The sequence below is a fragment of the Astatotilapia calliptera genome, chromosome 13 (assembly GCF_900246225.1).
Source record: "Astatotilapia calliptera chromosome 13, fAstCal1.2, whole genome shotgun sequence".
Lineage (NCBI taxonomy): Eukaryota > Metazoa > Chordata > Actinopteri > Cichliformes > Cichlidae > Astatotilapia > Astatotilapia calliptera.
Genome location: NC_039314.1, coordinates 16,055,610 through 16,071,597, shown reverse-complemented (window position 1 = coordinate 16,071,597; position 15,988 = coordinate 16,055,610). Strand labels below are relative to the sequence as shown.

Here is a 15,988-nt window from a genome sequence, read left to right as displayed (position 1 = left end):
TTTGGTGAGAATCAGACAGGACAAATGTTAAAGCACACCTTTATTCAAGCAAGATTTGATCAGCAAGTCCTCAGCCTGGGACATAACTGTTCAAGTACAGGCATTAATCCACAGCTCTGAAGTCGTCCTCCTGCTGGTAAAACAGTGAACTGTCCCATTAAAGGCAAATGATGCTGCCCCACATTAGGTCTGCCATCATGATGCACTGCCAGGAAGCAAAAATGTTGCTTGAACTCAGGGTAGACTGGTGAAATGATAATAACTTTTAATAAGATTTCAAATGCCTTCAGATGAAAATATGTATTAATGCTCATTTTATAATACCTGGTTGTCAAATCTCATGAAAAAAAAGAAAGCACCCATAGCACATGTCCCATAATAAATAGTGCTGAGGGTTATACTGTTAGAGGGAGCTTCAACTGGTCTTTCCTGATGAAAGGCCAGCTGTTAGGTGAGTGGTTCCTGTGGGCCAGCAGAACTTTCACTCAAGGATGACGAGGCGGACAGACGATGGGATTGGCATTAAAGCAGTCAGGTGGTAATCTGCAGGACATTTTGGAGATGCTGAAGTCAACATGCCGGAGAACCAAAAGACGGCCAATCGAACAAATCCATCCCACCGAGCGTAAAACATGCCATCTCACTTCAACAACGAGATGTGACGTGAGCCTGGAAAGGCCACGGCTCACCAGTGCGGACTACAAAGATCCTTCGCTGTCAGACTTCAGACTTATCGTGTTCAGTTGAGCTGTCAGCAGCTGTCTTGAAACAGACACCCCAGCAGGAAGGTTGGAGACCATACTCCTTTCTAAAACAGGCACGAGGAGACTTGGAGGACATAAAGATCTTGGGCACTGCATAGTAGAGCTGCACATAAAAGTCTATCAGATTTAGGGAGTAATTTGAGGCCAACATCTCGAACAACATTCTCCGGAGAGCATTTTCACTGCCATGTTTATTCTCACCATTGTACAACTACAGCACATGGCCTGATATCAGAATCAGAATACTTTATTAATCCCTAGGGAAATTATATTGCTGATTATGCAGAATCAGTGCTGGATGTTTTTTGAGACACTGGGCGCTCTCTTGCCTCAAGGAATCCAACAGGCAGCTGTAGGGTGGTCACTCGCTGTGATATTATTGGTTAGAGGGCCACATGAACCCGGATGAAGAGCTCAGAGGTATCAGACTACAGTAGCTGCAGAATTCCAGCTGCATGGAACATGATTCTCATATCTTATATAGATCTGGACTATTTGTTCATTTTTGTAAGGAACACCTTGTTTTCCAAGCAAAACTCTTGTTTGTGTTAAAGAAATTATAGTGAAGTCTTGGTACTTGTCTTTAATGGAAATCTGATTGATTTTTTAAAAATCCAACATGAAAGAAAAGATGCTGGTAGAATGTAAGAATTCAGTGCCAGATTGGCCAGCATAAACATCAAGATTACACGGGTCAGTCACAATCAGATGGCAACACTGGGCTTAACAGTGTAACACAATGATAATTACAATAAATAATATCATTTTATACTAGCTGGTGTTCATAATATACCCAGTGATAAAGTTCAATTCTATACAAATATCAGCGCTCCAAATTATGATGTAACACACTTATGTCCAAAAGGAGGTGAGATCTTTGTAGTAATCTAAGAAAAATCACTTTTAGCAGTTTGATTCATCGTGTAGTGATTTACACATTCCCAAAAGATCCACAGTTTGATCCCAGGGAGACACAAATCCCATTGGATTGTGTCAAAAAAGTAGCCTAGAAGTTTGATGTAGCTCTAAAGGTCTCTGAACCGTTTTAATCAGGTAGTCGTATTAAGTGCCTCATGTTTCTGTATTTGATAAACAACCAGTTTCTCAAATTTTAGGAGAAAAAAAAAAATATTGGTGGATATAATGGAGCTGCCTTTACAAATGACCTGGATCAAACCAATTTGCATGACTTGTCTCATGCTGCTCATACTGCTGCTTTTATGCCACTGAAATGACGCTGAATTGTATACTTTTCTTAAGTTCCAGGCAGATATTTTCCAATTGCCTTTTCTCATCTCTGAAACCATTTCATCTGCTAATTTCAGTAAAACAAGATCCCTTTTGTCCTTAAACATCTCTGTAGGACATGGCTGCATTTTTAGTGGCGCATTTGCTCTCAGCTCTCCTTTAAACCATGATCCAAAACATGAAGATGAGACTGAGAAGCATGCTGAAAATCGTACATGTTGTACCAACATATTTTCTTTGATACTTCCCAAACATAAATAGTCATTTAACCAAAAAAAAAAAAAAAAAAAAAAAAAAGACTCAATGAGCCCATGTTGTGATACAGAAAATGAGCTTTATTCTCATGTTAATGTCTTAACATACAAATCACATTCTTTTTAATAAAAGAAAAATTCAATCAGTACCTGGCATCTACACTCTTTCTCTACAAGTACAACCACTTCACGTTGTGTCCTGCTCTCTAAACATACGCTACCTACTCATAAAAATAGTAACATTACAGTTTGCTTCTGTTTACTCCTTTAGCCCAATAGTCAAACACGTGGACCTTTTTGTTTTGTTCGAAAAACTGTGCAAGAGTAGATCCCTTTTTAATATTTCAAATAAGAAGTGATCCTTTCCCCCTAATTACGAATAAAAAGGCCATCAATGAAATGTAAGGAACTGATGTGATACATAAAAACATGAATTAGCCACAACAAAAATTAGAGTACCTATTCATAATCTGCTGGAAACCTAAGAACAGTGACATGTTTAAGGTTCACAGAAAAAACAAGTGCAAAACAGAAATAAAGGATAAAGTTGACTTAGTGGATTTTGGCACAACAAGATACAGGATATGGTTTGATGGAAGGGCAGAATATCTGTAGTCAATATTTTTTGCTTCTTGAATAACAAAAAAAAAAAAAAAAATTAAATAACAATGAAAAGTCAGTAACATTTAAACAGATCAGAGGAAACTCCAATAAGACATTACCCTGCAAATTTTGCTTCATAGTGTCTCTGAATGAGTACGTAAGTGACTGGCAACGAACCACAGAGAGAGAAAAAGAGTCTTTAAAAAGAAACATTAAAAAAGAAAAACACATGCTAATACCTGCAAAGACGTGACTTGACTGCCAGACGTTCCTAGGCATATGACCTAGTGAAAATACATGAACTATATATTTATATATATATACTTATATATATATTTTTGCTTGTTTTTTTTCTGTATCTGCATACTGTATAAGGTATACTCTATAGTGTTGTTAAATATATGTTAAAGAGAGAATGATAGTTACACAGTGGTCTGTCTAGCCCTGGAGTGCATTCTGAGGAGTTGACCCGTTGGTCGCCGCTTCGACCTACCCTCCAAACCTCGCCATTGTCATGCGCTCTACATAGTACTGGTCTCAAATCAGCCTCTGAATCATCTAGTCCACCACGGGTGAAATGATACATCGGATCCAGATTAGAAACTCAGAGAAAAAAAAGAAAGAAAGAAAAGAAGAAAAGAAAATCCTCAGCTTTCTGGCTAAGTGATCAAGGGCTGGTTTCAGATCAGGCCTTTTCTCCGAAGGCACTTCCGAAAGGCCCGTAAGCTGTCCACACACCCAGCTACTACAGAAACACAATGCATAGAGCAAACATCAATGTGTTTAGAGTTTTGATGGCCATCACTGCTGAGATGGGCTCAGTAAGACCACAGCTACATACTTCAAGAGGTTTGATACTTCTTTTCTTTTTTTTTTCCTTCTTTTTTTCCTGTTTTGTGATGAAACACCACGCGAATGTGATGTCTGATCCTGGCATTACATTTCTATAGCATAGTATCAATGTGATTCAACTCATTTGAAATTGTCATTACAATTGTGTACAACAGTCTCAATGTTGCTTTTTTTCCCCCTCTCCACACTCAAACTCACACGCACACACATACACACACACACACAATACAATTAGTTGTCAGTCATCATCAAATGGGTGCATAATTTCAGGGAAACCACAAATGTCATCTGGTACACGGGCGGGTCAGAGGTGGCTGAACTTCATTAGTAAGGAGGTTTGCGTACATGGGGGCGGGGCACACGCATTCAAGCAAATATTGAACACCAATAGTCAGACTCGTCTTTTGACTGTAAACGGACGCTTACATTGCAGCATCACAAATACACCACCACAAACCCTTAGGGAAGACTGAAAGAACTCTAATGTTGATATCCAGTGCTACTAACCTGCTCCCGAGTACATCACAAAATAAACGAGGTTCTGATTAGGAATCATAACAAAAGACAACATTAAAAAAAATATAGCAATAATTTACACAACTAGCTCTATGTAGTGTACCTAATGGTGTAGTGTGAAAGGGTTAATTAGTGTGCGGGGAATGGGGATGAAAGCCGAAGCTTGCTGTAATAGCTGCTCGTCTCCTCTAGGGGCAGCCGAGTGGAGTCCACAGGACTTTACTTTGTTCTTGATCAACTATAGTCATGATCTGAGTGCAAATGTACGGGAGGGTGCCGCCTTGGACAATACCTGAAAAGACAAAAATACTTTATTAAAGCCAAGCGTTTTTTTTTCTGTTTGTGGGTTGTTGTTTTTTTTAAAGATAACTTGACTGAATACATACCTGTGAAGAATTTGCTGTATTCTTGTTCTATCTTCTGTGCACTTTCAAATTGCTCCTTGGAATGTTTTTGAGACACTTTGTCTCGCAGATAAATCGGATCTTTCTGTTCCCTGTGAGGGAAGGAAAAAAAAAAAAGTCATTCAGATCACAGTCACACTTAAATGTTTCAGAACACATTTAAAAAAAAAAAAGAAAAAAAGAAAAAAGAAATCAGGAAGGGGGCAAACACGTATTCGTGGAAAAGTGTACAAAACCATCTTTTCTACTCTTCCATTGTGTCCAATTAAGCTTTTGATAACTCAAAACATTTAATACAAACTGACACTTTCAGGTATTAAAGTCCCAATTTTAAAAATACAACAACAATGTCCAACAAACACCTACAGATATTAAGTGATAAAAGGCATACAGCACTTCAACTTGGGGGGGCGGGAGCCAGGATGTTTCACCAGCTGTTTCGGATTATGCAAGTGTGTGTTGGAGCGTGGTGCTTTTACAGATGCGCCAAAGGGTTCATGGTGGGATAGAGTGTGAAGGCTTATCCTGCTCCATTTATCTATCCATCCATCCATCCATCCATCCATCAGCCACACAGACACACACACAAAAATACCGGGACATCCCCAAGTCATGCTGTCCAAATTTGTTATAAAACAGGTTGATACTTACTTGATCTGCTTGGCGTTTTTGTAGCGGACAAAGACAACAATTGGATAAATGTGAACACTGTGGAGCCTCTCAATGGCGTGCGGGGCGATGTCGAGCAAACAGTGACAGCCCTGCATCAAAAAGACATAAAAATAACGGCAATCATCGACGACCGTTTTCACCATCAGCGATCTTGCCTTTTATTGTCCACTGTCAGAGATCAAAGAGCCACAGCTGTGATAGCTTATCTTGACCAAATGCAGACAGTCGTTTCATCTTGTCCGATAAAATCTGAAGAGAAAGAAAAGCACAGAATAATACCTTATCTGTTATTTCTTTTATAGAAGCAACCGTGGTCACATCAAAATGTCCACTCCTGCGCTTGTAGTCGATGAAGAGGCAATCTTTGACGCCCCGCTCGATGGCTTGCTGGGACGCCTTCATCACCTCTGCAAACGAGACAGAAAAAGTACGAGAGTGAAGATTCCTGCTATGAAAGAAAGTAAACACTGAAATGAGAAACTAAATGCTTGCTAAATTACACCCTAAAGCTTTCCTCCTAAAACGTTAGTTGCAGTTCACTGATGTACATGAGGTATTCATTCTCCAGATTTACAGGTCTGAAACATCTGCACGACATCACCTTACCCAGTACACATCTGCAGAACTTTCCGGGGGATTCTTTCACCAGCATCTCCTTGACAGGGTCTGTGAGAGGCCCGAGGATGAGTACTGGTCGGGGAGAGGTGCACTCCACCTTCTGGACTCGCTGGTATGCCAAGCTCACACAGTCTGAATAAAACAGGACAAGCAGGCCAATCAAAAATGCTGTTCAACTACCACTACTACAACAACACATCTAAGCCTTTGATCGCACCATCAAGGAAGGGGATGGAGTCTGTGCTGATGGTGTCCAAAGCCACCATCTCTTTGCTGTCTTTGGAGCTGCTGCGTTTGTGTTTCTGTTTCCTCCTGAAAAAGGATCTGCGGGCTGCTGCAGAGAGAGTCTTACTGGAGTCTTCCTTCATTTCCGTCACGCTGTGTCTGCGGTAAAACTCTTGGTCCATCCTACACAACAGACACAAAACAAAGTTTTAATGTAAGAGAATCCAAACCAAAGGTCAGTTTGGATTCCTATTGTAGATATTAGACTGCAGTTGAGGAGTTGGTTTCCAAAACAGGATCACCTTTAATCAGAATTTAAATGTTATTGACTAATGTTCCTAATGCCAAGACAAACTAGAAGCATATTGTTTAGCACCACACCTCTGCAGTACGACAAAAATAAGATCTTGCAGTGCAATTTAAAAACAAATGTAAGTGATTTTAAATGTGCTTCCTAAATTGCAGCAGCATGGCAGGGATAATGGTCACAGCTGCTACAAGCTTAAAAATATGTGTAAGAAATGGGAAAAAACAAGCTCAGATTCATGGAGAATTCAAATGGAAGGTTATAATCTGATTTTTCAGAACAATAGAAGTGATGGCAAAAATTTGCCCACATACACGCTACATTGCCAAAACTATTCACTCCTCTGCTTTTACACACATATGAACTCGAGTGATATCCATTCTTAATCCATAGGACTTAATATGATGTTGGGCCACTCTCTGCAGCTGTAACACAAGGCTCAGAAGCTTTTATGGGAGTTTTTAACCGTTCATCCAGGAGCACATTTGTGAGGTCAGACACTGATGTTGGACGAGAAGGCTGGTTTGCAGTCTCCACCTTAATTCATACTAAAGAAGTTCTGTTGGGTTCCAGTGGCAGCGTGCTGTAATCCACTGCATCCAACACTTTGCATTGCGCTTGGTGATGTAATGCTTAGATGCAGCTGCTCAGCCATAGAAACCTATTCTATGAAGCTCTCTACACATATTTGTTCTTGACCTAATTTGATGGCCACACAAAGTTCTCAAGATGGTATTTCACCAAAATCACGCAAAAGAGCCCAAGGTCCCGGGTTAATTCCTGAGTATAAATATCTGTTATAATTACCACTGACAGCAGCAACTAAATTAAATGCATTGCAATTAGATGCTTGAAGCTCGACCTTCCAACATATGTGGTTGGATAGAATTTGGGAAATCTGATGGAATGAACGACATCATTTTTCTGGAGATAAAGACCTATTTTTATTTTTTAAACAACAGCGAGACGTTAATACTAAAGTCTGTTAGATTTTAAATATGTGTGTGCATTTTTCCTTCCCTTCATTTATTGTTTCTTTAGATTTTTATTATTATTGAAGAAAAAAGGAAAACTGTCAATATTGTACTCACAACAACTGTAAATGTGACGACAGCAATGTAAATATGAATGGTGATGTACAAATTGTTTATGAATGGTGATGATAGAAATATATTGTGTATTTGCAGTTTCCACCCACATGTACTTGCTGGGGATCTGCCCCCTCTGGATCTGCTGCGCGTTCTCATCTAGCTGCCAGGCCATCCAGGTCCCAAAGATGCCCTTTGGTAAAGACTCATCCACGTACAGGATGTCATCCTTCTTAAAACTGAGGTCCCCCTCGGCCTCCCCCACCCTGTCGTAAAGTGCTCTGGTGGGAGGAAGAGACAAAGATAGATGGGGAGTTATGAAGAACGGAGCAGAACGAAAGGAGCAGAGGAGCATGAAGTTGATAAAGTGAGAAAGGAGGTGAGGAATCACACAAGATAAGTGTGAAGAGAACAAAACGAAGAATCAGTAACACATGAGCAAAAGAAAGAAAGTGTCCATTTCATTTTCAATATAAGCCTTGCTTTCCTCATACTGGAGGTTTGTAAGTCACTCCCGAGCAGCCCGTCTATGACAGCCACAGAAGCTGAGTATATTTACTGCAGATGACATCACAAGCCCACTTGCCTATATGACAAGTGACTGCAGCAGCTGCGGCAACAACGCCCAGACTGACACCCAACAATAAAAGTGACTATTATAGAACTTAATTTTCCATTCATACACCGTGAATCTCTAATGCCCTGGCAAACACTGAGAACTAAAATGGATGTGGTGTTGCATCTGGTGTGTACTGAGATCAGATAACCTAAATCTGTAGCGTGATTAGCTTCGCTGCAGTGATACAGTGGATCTGGGACATAACTGGTTAGATGAGAAAGAGTCCAGCTTGTCCAAAGGCTCTCTCGTGATGGTTCTATATTTAGCAGAAGAAAAAGAGATGAGGCTGCTGTGGGAAAATTAGCGGTCTCTTTTTAGAAACCTGGATCACAAAACTCTTACGTGACCGTATGTTTAAGGCAAGTACAAGCACATACCTAATGTAAAAGCCATCTCCTGAAATATCTTTGACCACGTTGAAGTCATCAGGCCGATGCTGCACCTTTAATGTGACTGTCTCCGCAGGCTTTAACATCTCAACATAAACCTCTTCGGCTGTCTTATTCTTCATATTCACCGAGTTGTACTGAAAGAAAGGAGAATGCGAAAAAAGGGAGGCTTATTTCTCGTTACATCACGAAAATAAAAAGGGCGAAATCTGATGAATGTTTACACTCCTGTAATCATTTCATCGGCATGTGAATGGTGCACAAGCAAACAAGATTTCCTCCGAGCTTTCAGCTGTATTAAAGCGTCGCAGTATTGATTTGTGCCATGTATGGGGGAAGAAAACAAACGGGATGCGAGTGTGACGGACAGACTGATGCTGTGCCGCCTGATGACAAAGCCGCATGGCAATTCACAACTGCAGGCTTTTTGTGGCAGAGAGCTAAAAAACAGGAGAATGGCAGGAATTGTCTTGTATGAGTTTGTGATGTTCTGGAGAAATTGCCAAGTGGGAGAGAACACAGATGAAGACGAGATCAATGAAATCAATGAAAAACAAAGACAGGCAAGGGGGGGGGGGGGAATGCCAGCACTTTCTGGCACTCAAGTTGTAAGAAACATCCATCCATCCATCCATCCATCTTCATCCACTTTATCCGGGGCCGGGTCGCGGGGGCAGCAGCCTAAGCAAAGAGGCCCAGACCTCCCTCTCCCCAGCCACCTCCTCCAGCTTATCCGGGGGAATACCAAGGCGTTCCCAGGCCAGCCGAGAGATATAATCTCTCCAGCGTGTCCTGGGTCTGCCCCGGGGCCTCCTCCCGGTGGGACATGCCTGGAACACTTCACCCAGGAGGCATCCTTATCAGATGCCCGAACCACCTCAGCTGGCTCCTTTCGATGTGGAGCAGCAGCTGCTCTACTCTGAGCCCCTCCCGGATGGCCGAACTTCTCACCCTATCTGTAAGGGAGAGGCCAGCCACCCTTCGGAGGAAGCTCATTTCTGCCGCTTGTATCCGCGATCTCGTTCTTTCGGTCACTACCCACAGCTCGTGGCCATAGGTGAGGGTAGGGACGTAGACCGACCGGTAAATTGAGAGCTTCGCTTTTACACTCAGCTCCCTCTTCACCACGATGGACCGGTGCAGCGTCCGCATTACTGCAGCTGCAGCCCCAATCCGTCTGTCGATCTCCGGCTCCCTTCTCCCATCACTCGCGAACAAGACCCCGAGATACTTGAACTCCTCCACTTGGGGCAGGAACTCATCCCCGACCCGGAGTGGGCACTCCACCCTTTTCCGGCTGAGAACCATGGCCTCAGATTTGGAGGTGCTGATCCTCATTCCCGCTGCTTCACACTCGGCTGCGAACCGTTCCAGTGCGAGCTGGAGGCCCTCACCCGATGAAGCCAACAGAACCACATCATCCGCAAAAATCAGAGATGAGATTCTGAGGCCACCAAAGCGAAAGCCCTCCGCCACTTGGCTGCGCCTAGAAATCCTGTCCATAAAAATTATGAACAGAACCGGAGACAAAGGGCAGCCCTGGCGGAGCCCATCACCCACCGGGAACGAGTCCGACTTATTGCCGGCAATGCGAACCAAGCTCTTGCAACGGTTGTATAGGGATCGAATGGCCCGTAGCAATGGGCCAGACACCCCATACTCCCGCAACACCTCCCACAGGACACCCCGAGGGACACGGTCGAATGCCTTCTCCAAGTCCACAAAACACATGTAGACTGGTTGGGCAAACTCCCATGCACCCTCAAGTATCCTGGAGAGGATAAAGAGCTGGTCCAGTGTTCCGCGACCAGGACGAAAACCACATTGTTCCTCCTGTATCCGAGGTTCGACTAACGGACGAACTCTCCTTTCCAGCACCCTGGCATAGACTTTCCCAGGGAGGCTGAGGAGTGTGATCCCCTGTAGTTGGAACACACTCTCCGGTCCCCCTTCTTAAAGATGGGGACCACCACCCCCTATTGTTTTAAGAAACAATAGCACAAAAAGTTACAAGACACAGCAAAACAACAAATTAGTATTGTGGCTGGTATTACACCTAAATATTTTTACCGTTTATCTATAGGAAACAAGGACACATCTTTATGTTTGAAAATGCTGTTTCAGGTATGATTTCATTTGGATGATCAGTTCTCTCATATCTTGAATGAAAGTTTTGCATGACACTTTCACAACCACAAACCACCTGAACGGCAGGCAATTACGGTAAATTGCAGCCATGCTGCTATGATCAGATTATCAAACTGTGGGAAATGTGCAGGAAAACAAACAAACAAAACCACTACAAAAAGAGCATATAAACCCAATTCCCAAAAAAGTCCCTGTGTAAAATGTTAATAAAAACAGAATGCAACGGTTTGCAAATCTCATGCACCCATATTTTTTTTTCTCCACAATAGAATACAATGAATTTGATGGCATCAGCATGTCTAAAAGAGGTTGGGACATGGGCAACAATAGTAAGTGGAACTAAACACAAACAGCTGGAGGACCATTTTGCAGACAATTACATTTAATTGCCAACATGACTGGGTTTGCACACCTATAGGCAGTTAGCAAACTTGTCCTGCTCAGACATGTAGTGTATAGCTGGTAGTTGGGTTTATCGAGGTCAGATCACATGTCTCCTCTCAAGACAGTAACATCACGTGTCTGTCTTAGTGAGGCGTTTAGGGAAACACTGCATCTACAGAACAAAACATGAATGAGGCTTTTACTAGTTACTAATACAATATTCATGCAAAAATGACAAATTTAAAATGACTGATCTTTCCAGTTACCCATCCGACTGAATATGAATATACTGTATGAAATCTATCCAGGTCCATTATAAAATTCCATGTGTCTGTTTGTGAATGTGGGGTAGGGTTACAGTATATGTCCCTACCTCCAGGATGAGGTCCCCAGGAAGCAGCCCATCGGGACCTCGAGCTGGACTGTCCTCATCCAGACTCTCTATGTAGACACCCCTCAGGTTTCCTCCACAGAGTGTGACCCCTACTTCCACCCCAGGCCTGCGTACTGTTACGAGCCGCGGCTCACCCGCTTTCCTGCCCCCCTCAGACGGCATCCTGGAGGGCAACAAGAGTCAGTTACAGAGATAATGAAGTGTAATTGTGTGTGTAATTGTCTTCCCATCTTTGCCTACATGTGTACCTGATAAAATTGTGAGGGCTGGTAGTGGGCGTAGTCTGCTTGGAGGAGGGAGTGAGTGTGCCCTCGTCCTGTTCACTGAGTGTATCGATGGTGGAGTGATTGTCAGGTGTAGCGGCCCCACTGCCCTGCGGAGTTGGCTGAGTACTGACCGGCTCCAGACGGGAGCTGCAGTGCAAAATAGGTTACACTGATTGCATTAAAAAGGGAGTTATGATTGATGCGCTTCATAAATGTCACAAATGTTTTATTTGACCTGAACGTATTCTGTAGCCAATCCAAGTATCAAAAAAGTCCAAATTTAGATTAACACCAACTTTTATTGGACCCAGTGCAAACTGGCCAAGTGCATTAATTTTAATTAGAGTGACTCAGACTTTGTAACTTTGTTCCTTGCTTTATATTGTGCGTTTTCTCTCGTTAAGAACTGGTGAAAGATCACAAGAATTTAAATAATAGAAAAGCATCAGGCTAACAGATGAATCATTTTAGGTATTAGTATTTTTTTTGCTATATTCTGCATATGTGGAGATGCTTTAAAGCTGACCTATTACAATTTAAAAAAAAAAAAAAAAAAAGAATAGAAGGGCAATATGAACCCCGAGCTTTTAGCTTGTACCTACACTGCTTCATTATTTGAAACTTCATTATATACATGGCAGAATATAAGGAAAAGCATAATAGGTCCACTTTAATGTGTCAGGATCTTATTAAAAAAAAAAAAAAGATACAGTCAATGCTGAAATGAGCCTAAAACCTTTTGTGTTGGTCTGACTCTGTGCACATTTCTAATATTTAAAGACAAACAGCTACAAAGTTAATCTTTTCACCTGGGTGATCAAGTGCTGTTTCAGATATTACTTTATGTATACTCAGCTAGAAAAGTGCAAGTCAATAAGATGTAACACCTGGCCTCACTGCCACAGTGTATTTAAAATGCAGCTGGAACCGATTTAAAAATTAGCCAAATGAAACAGCTGAGATTCCGATAAAAACTAACCCTACACTAACGCCACATTACCTCGAGCGAGAGTGGTTGCCCAGCTGGTACATGTGTGGGTTGTACTGTGCCATAATGGTGATGGTGTCGCACTGCTGGCCAATGATGAGACGAGCTTGCTGCTCAGTAGCGTTCCGCAAGTTGATGCCATTGTACTGATAAAGTGAGAAAAGTGTGATTAGGACAGGGAATGAAGGAAGACACGGGAATATATTCTATTATCAGTCTATTAAATGCTTTAAGTCACGGATGTCAAACTCATTCTAAATTGTGGGCCACATATAGCTTTGATGTGAAGTGGGGAGGACAAGTGAAACGAAGAAAAAGAAGTACCTCTGTTTATCTACATGATAAAGAAATGTTGCTGTAGAATTATTTTTTACAATTTAAGAATCAATACGTAAAATTACAGACAAATTTCTAGAGTAGACAGAAAAGTTCACTAACATTAAAAAAAATTATTTAATTTGTTTATATATTAGTTAATTACTTTGTGTTGTATAAATGAGAATGGGGGGGGGGGGTGTCTTTATCACTAGGAACTGCTATAAAACCTATGAAAATACAGTTAAAAGTCCAAAATTTAGATGCAAGATGCCTTCCTTTACTTGTTCCAAAGCCATCCAGTGGGCCAGATTGGAATCTTTGCCTGGCCGATTCTGGCCTCCAAGCCTTATGTTTGACACCTATGCTTTCAGTTATTTGCAGCAATTGGTGAAGAAAGTAGTTATGAGAGCTGACTAGTCATTAAAAAGGAAGAGTGTACATATGCATGAATGTAGAGCTGAATGCATGCACCTCAGCCCTTAAAATACATTATAATAGTCAGAGCTCCAGATCAAGGAGGCATCTGCTTTCATTTTTACTGAGCTTCAACAACTAATAATAAATATATCGGTGACATATCTATTAATATCTTGCTTCGAAACAGATATGCTTAAAAAAAAAAAGAAAAAAAAAAAAAAGATATTTTTTGGACTCACTCATATGCTGTTGCATGCCTGTAAAAATGTGAAGAGGGCACGTTACACTGGAGCAGCCCAGACGCTGTGGCTCTTACTTAAAGGGAAGCGACAAGCCGAAGCACTGTTAAAGGCTCCACTACTTTATGTGATGGTGAAATAAATCAAAATTATGGAACACGCAGCTAAATTTCTGCAAACGCAGTGGGGGTATATTTCTTCACTTCAAAAACATTCCTACTAAGTGTTTCTCTTTTTTACTACCTAAACTGTGCATCATCTACAGCTACAGTAAACTCACAATTGATGTGACAGCTTGTGCAGTTATTTTACTTGTGTAGAGGGAAAAAAGAAAAAGGCATTTCAGCAAGTATTAAAATACTGGGAACAGCTTCAGCACTAATGAATACAGTCCTCCAGGAAGTGAAGCCAAACAGAATAAATGTATGGTAGGCAGCAAAATGACTGTGCCTTTGAAGACTGAATATATTTGTGGCATCTGTATTACTGTGTTTCTATTTTGCAGGCATCTGCCAGTAAACTCTTATTTATGTTGCTTGAAGGTATGTAACCTTTTTGACCAACAGTAGGTTGTTCATACCTCCAGTAATTGGTCTCCATACTCCAGTCCTGCCTGGTGGGCGATGCTACCTCCAGTGACTTTAGACACAAAGATTCCTCCGTTCTCCCCACTGACAATGGAGATGCCCAGAGGCTCTGCACCTTTGTGCACAATGACATTGCGGGGTTCCTCCAGGTATGGCCTAATGGGGGAAAAGAGGAAAAAAAAAATATATACATGAATGAACAGAATCACATAAATGCAGTTATAAGTAGGTCACCACACAGGAGTACAAGGTAGTGAGGGTAATATGTTTCCTTACAGATCTGGGGAGTTACTTCCTGACTGGGCTTTTCCTTAAGTTACACAAAATTACATCTGGTTCAAATTCTAAATAAGTTATGAATAAAAAGCTAATCTTCAAATTTAAGAATATTTAACACCAAGCTTCAATACCACCCCCCACCCACAGGTATGTAGTGGATCATCTCTGCAGAGTGCCACATTGTGACCGTCCTATAGAAGAAACCGCAGCTTTACAGAGACAATGTGCACAAAAGTGAAATCACAGCCATGTGAAATCCTTTCACATGAAGAAGATTTGCATGAATTTTGTGGGTCTTCATAACAAGGTGGCTTTGGATATGGGTTACAGTTTCATGTAGGTAGATAAGAGGGAGTGGATTAGCAGCCAGAGACCAGGGTAAAGAGAGTGGTGCGGTACAAAAACAAACAAAAAGATCATGATCTAGAAGCTTGAGGCTGAATAATAATGATACCAGTGCATAACATACATACTGCAGACTAAAGGGTGACTTGGCTTAAAAACCAGCAGTGCACACATGCATAGTGACTATGGTGTTATCATAGAGCACGGATGCTACATGCACCCTGCTAGATTCAAATGGCTTTCTGACATGGAGAGAGATATGGGCGGGGCACATAAACAACACCAAACCTTTGAAGTTGAAAGTGTATCTAATCAAGAGTTCTGTGTCCTCAGGCACAAATCACACTGCTGCATGCAAACAACCATCTGTCTCAGAATTACACAACTCTTGGGGTGGGTTAAAAAAAAAGTATAAAATAAATAAATAAATAAAAACCTCTTTTTGCATTCCATATAGTCCACATAAACCTCACAAGCCTTTCTGGTCCTCCTTTTTCTCTATCCAACTATTACATGTTGACAACATGGGCTGGGGAGAAGGCTGGGGGAAGGGGGGGGGGCATATCCTTGTTTGTATCACTGTGAGAAGGAACAAACCTGAGGCTCCTGAGAGAGGAGAACCTCGGCCTTGCAGCCAGAGGAATCCTTAGAAAAGAGCGATTACGGTAAAGAGATCTGGAAGTGGAGGGTTGCAGAGAGGCAAGAGGAAGATAAAGAGGAAAATGGAAGACAGATATCATACAGAGATAGTAACATGTAAAAGAGTGGTGTTGGTTATAAAATATGTGGCAGGAAAGTTAAAAGATAGAAGATTCCAACAAAACATTAAAAAAAACTGCTTTTTTGAAAAACAGCAAACCATATTACCATATGGAGTTTTAATAGGATTTCAATCTGAATTTCAATGGGGGGATTGCACAACTGACCATGATGGACCTGTTGCCTAGCAACACCTTTTGAAATAGCCTAGGAGGATCTTTGAGGGCAGACACAGGCTATATAGTACCAGCTTCTAATCATCATTCAGCCAACAACTACACCATTCGGAGGGAAATTTTTGCAGC

At 41.6% G+C, this 15,988-nt stretch overlaps 1 protein-coding gene across 4 annotated transcripts in view; it reads right to left on the bottom strand.

The window, feature by feature from the left end:
- Positions 1–2,326: 2,326 nt before the first annotated feature.
- Positions 2,327–15,988, bottom strand: part of dlg5a (discs, large homolog 5a (Drosophila)) — a 40,188-nt gene continuing 26,526 nt past the window's right edge. For 2 of the 4 annotated variants that reach the window (XM_026189611.1, XM_026189612.1), the window contains exons 22-34: positions 15,522–15,599; positions 14,294–14,456; positions 12,752–12,885; positions 11,734–11,898; positions 11,465–11,648; positions 8,548–8,696; positions 7,662–7,832; positions 6,149–6,339; positions 5,920–6,063; positions 5,593–5,720; positions 5,293–5,402; positions 4,624–4,733; positions 2,327–4,529 (exon numbers count right to left, since the gene is read on the bottom strand). In XM_026189611.1, coding sequence (XP_026045396.1) covers positions 4,426–4,529; positions 4,624–4,733; positions 5,293–5,402; positions 5,593–5,720; positions 5,920–6,063; positions 6,149–6,339; positions 7,662–7,832; positions 8,548–8,696; positions 11,465–11,648; positions 11,734–11,898; positions 12,752–12,885; positions 14,294–14,456; positions 15,522–15,599 — 1,831 coding nt within the window. In that variant the 3' untranslated portion in view covers positions 2,327–4,425. Of the gene's footprint in view, positions 4,530–4,623; positions 4,734–5,292; positions 5,403–5,592; positions 5,721–5,919; positions 6,064–6,148; positions 6,340–7,661; positions 7,833–8,547; positions 8,697–10,506; positions 11,264–11,464; positions 11,649–11,733; positions 11,899–12,751; positions 12,886–14,293; positions 14,457–15,521; positions 15,600–15,988 lie in introns of those variants that run through there. The other 2 variants (XM_026189613.1, XM_026189614.1) reach the window with 2 other exon arrangements.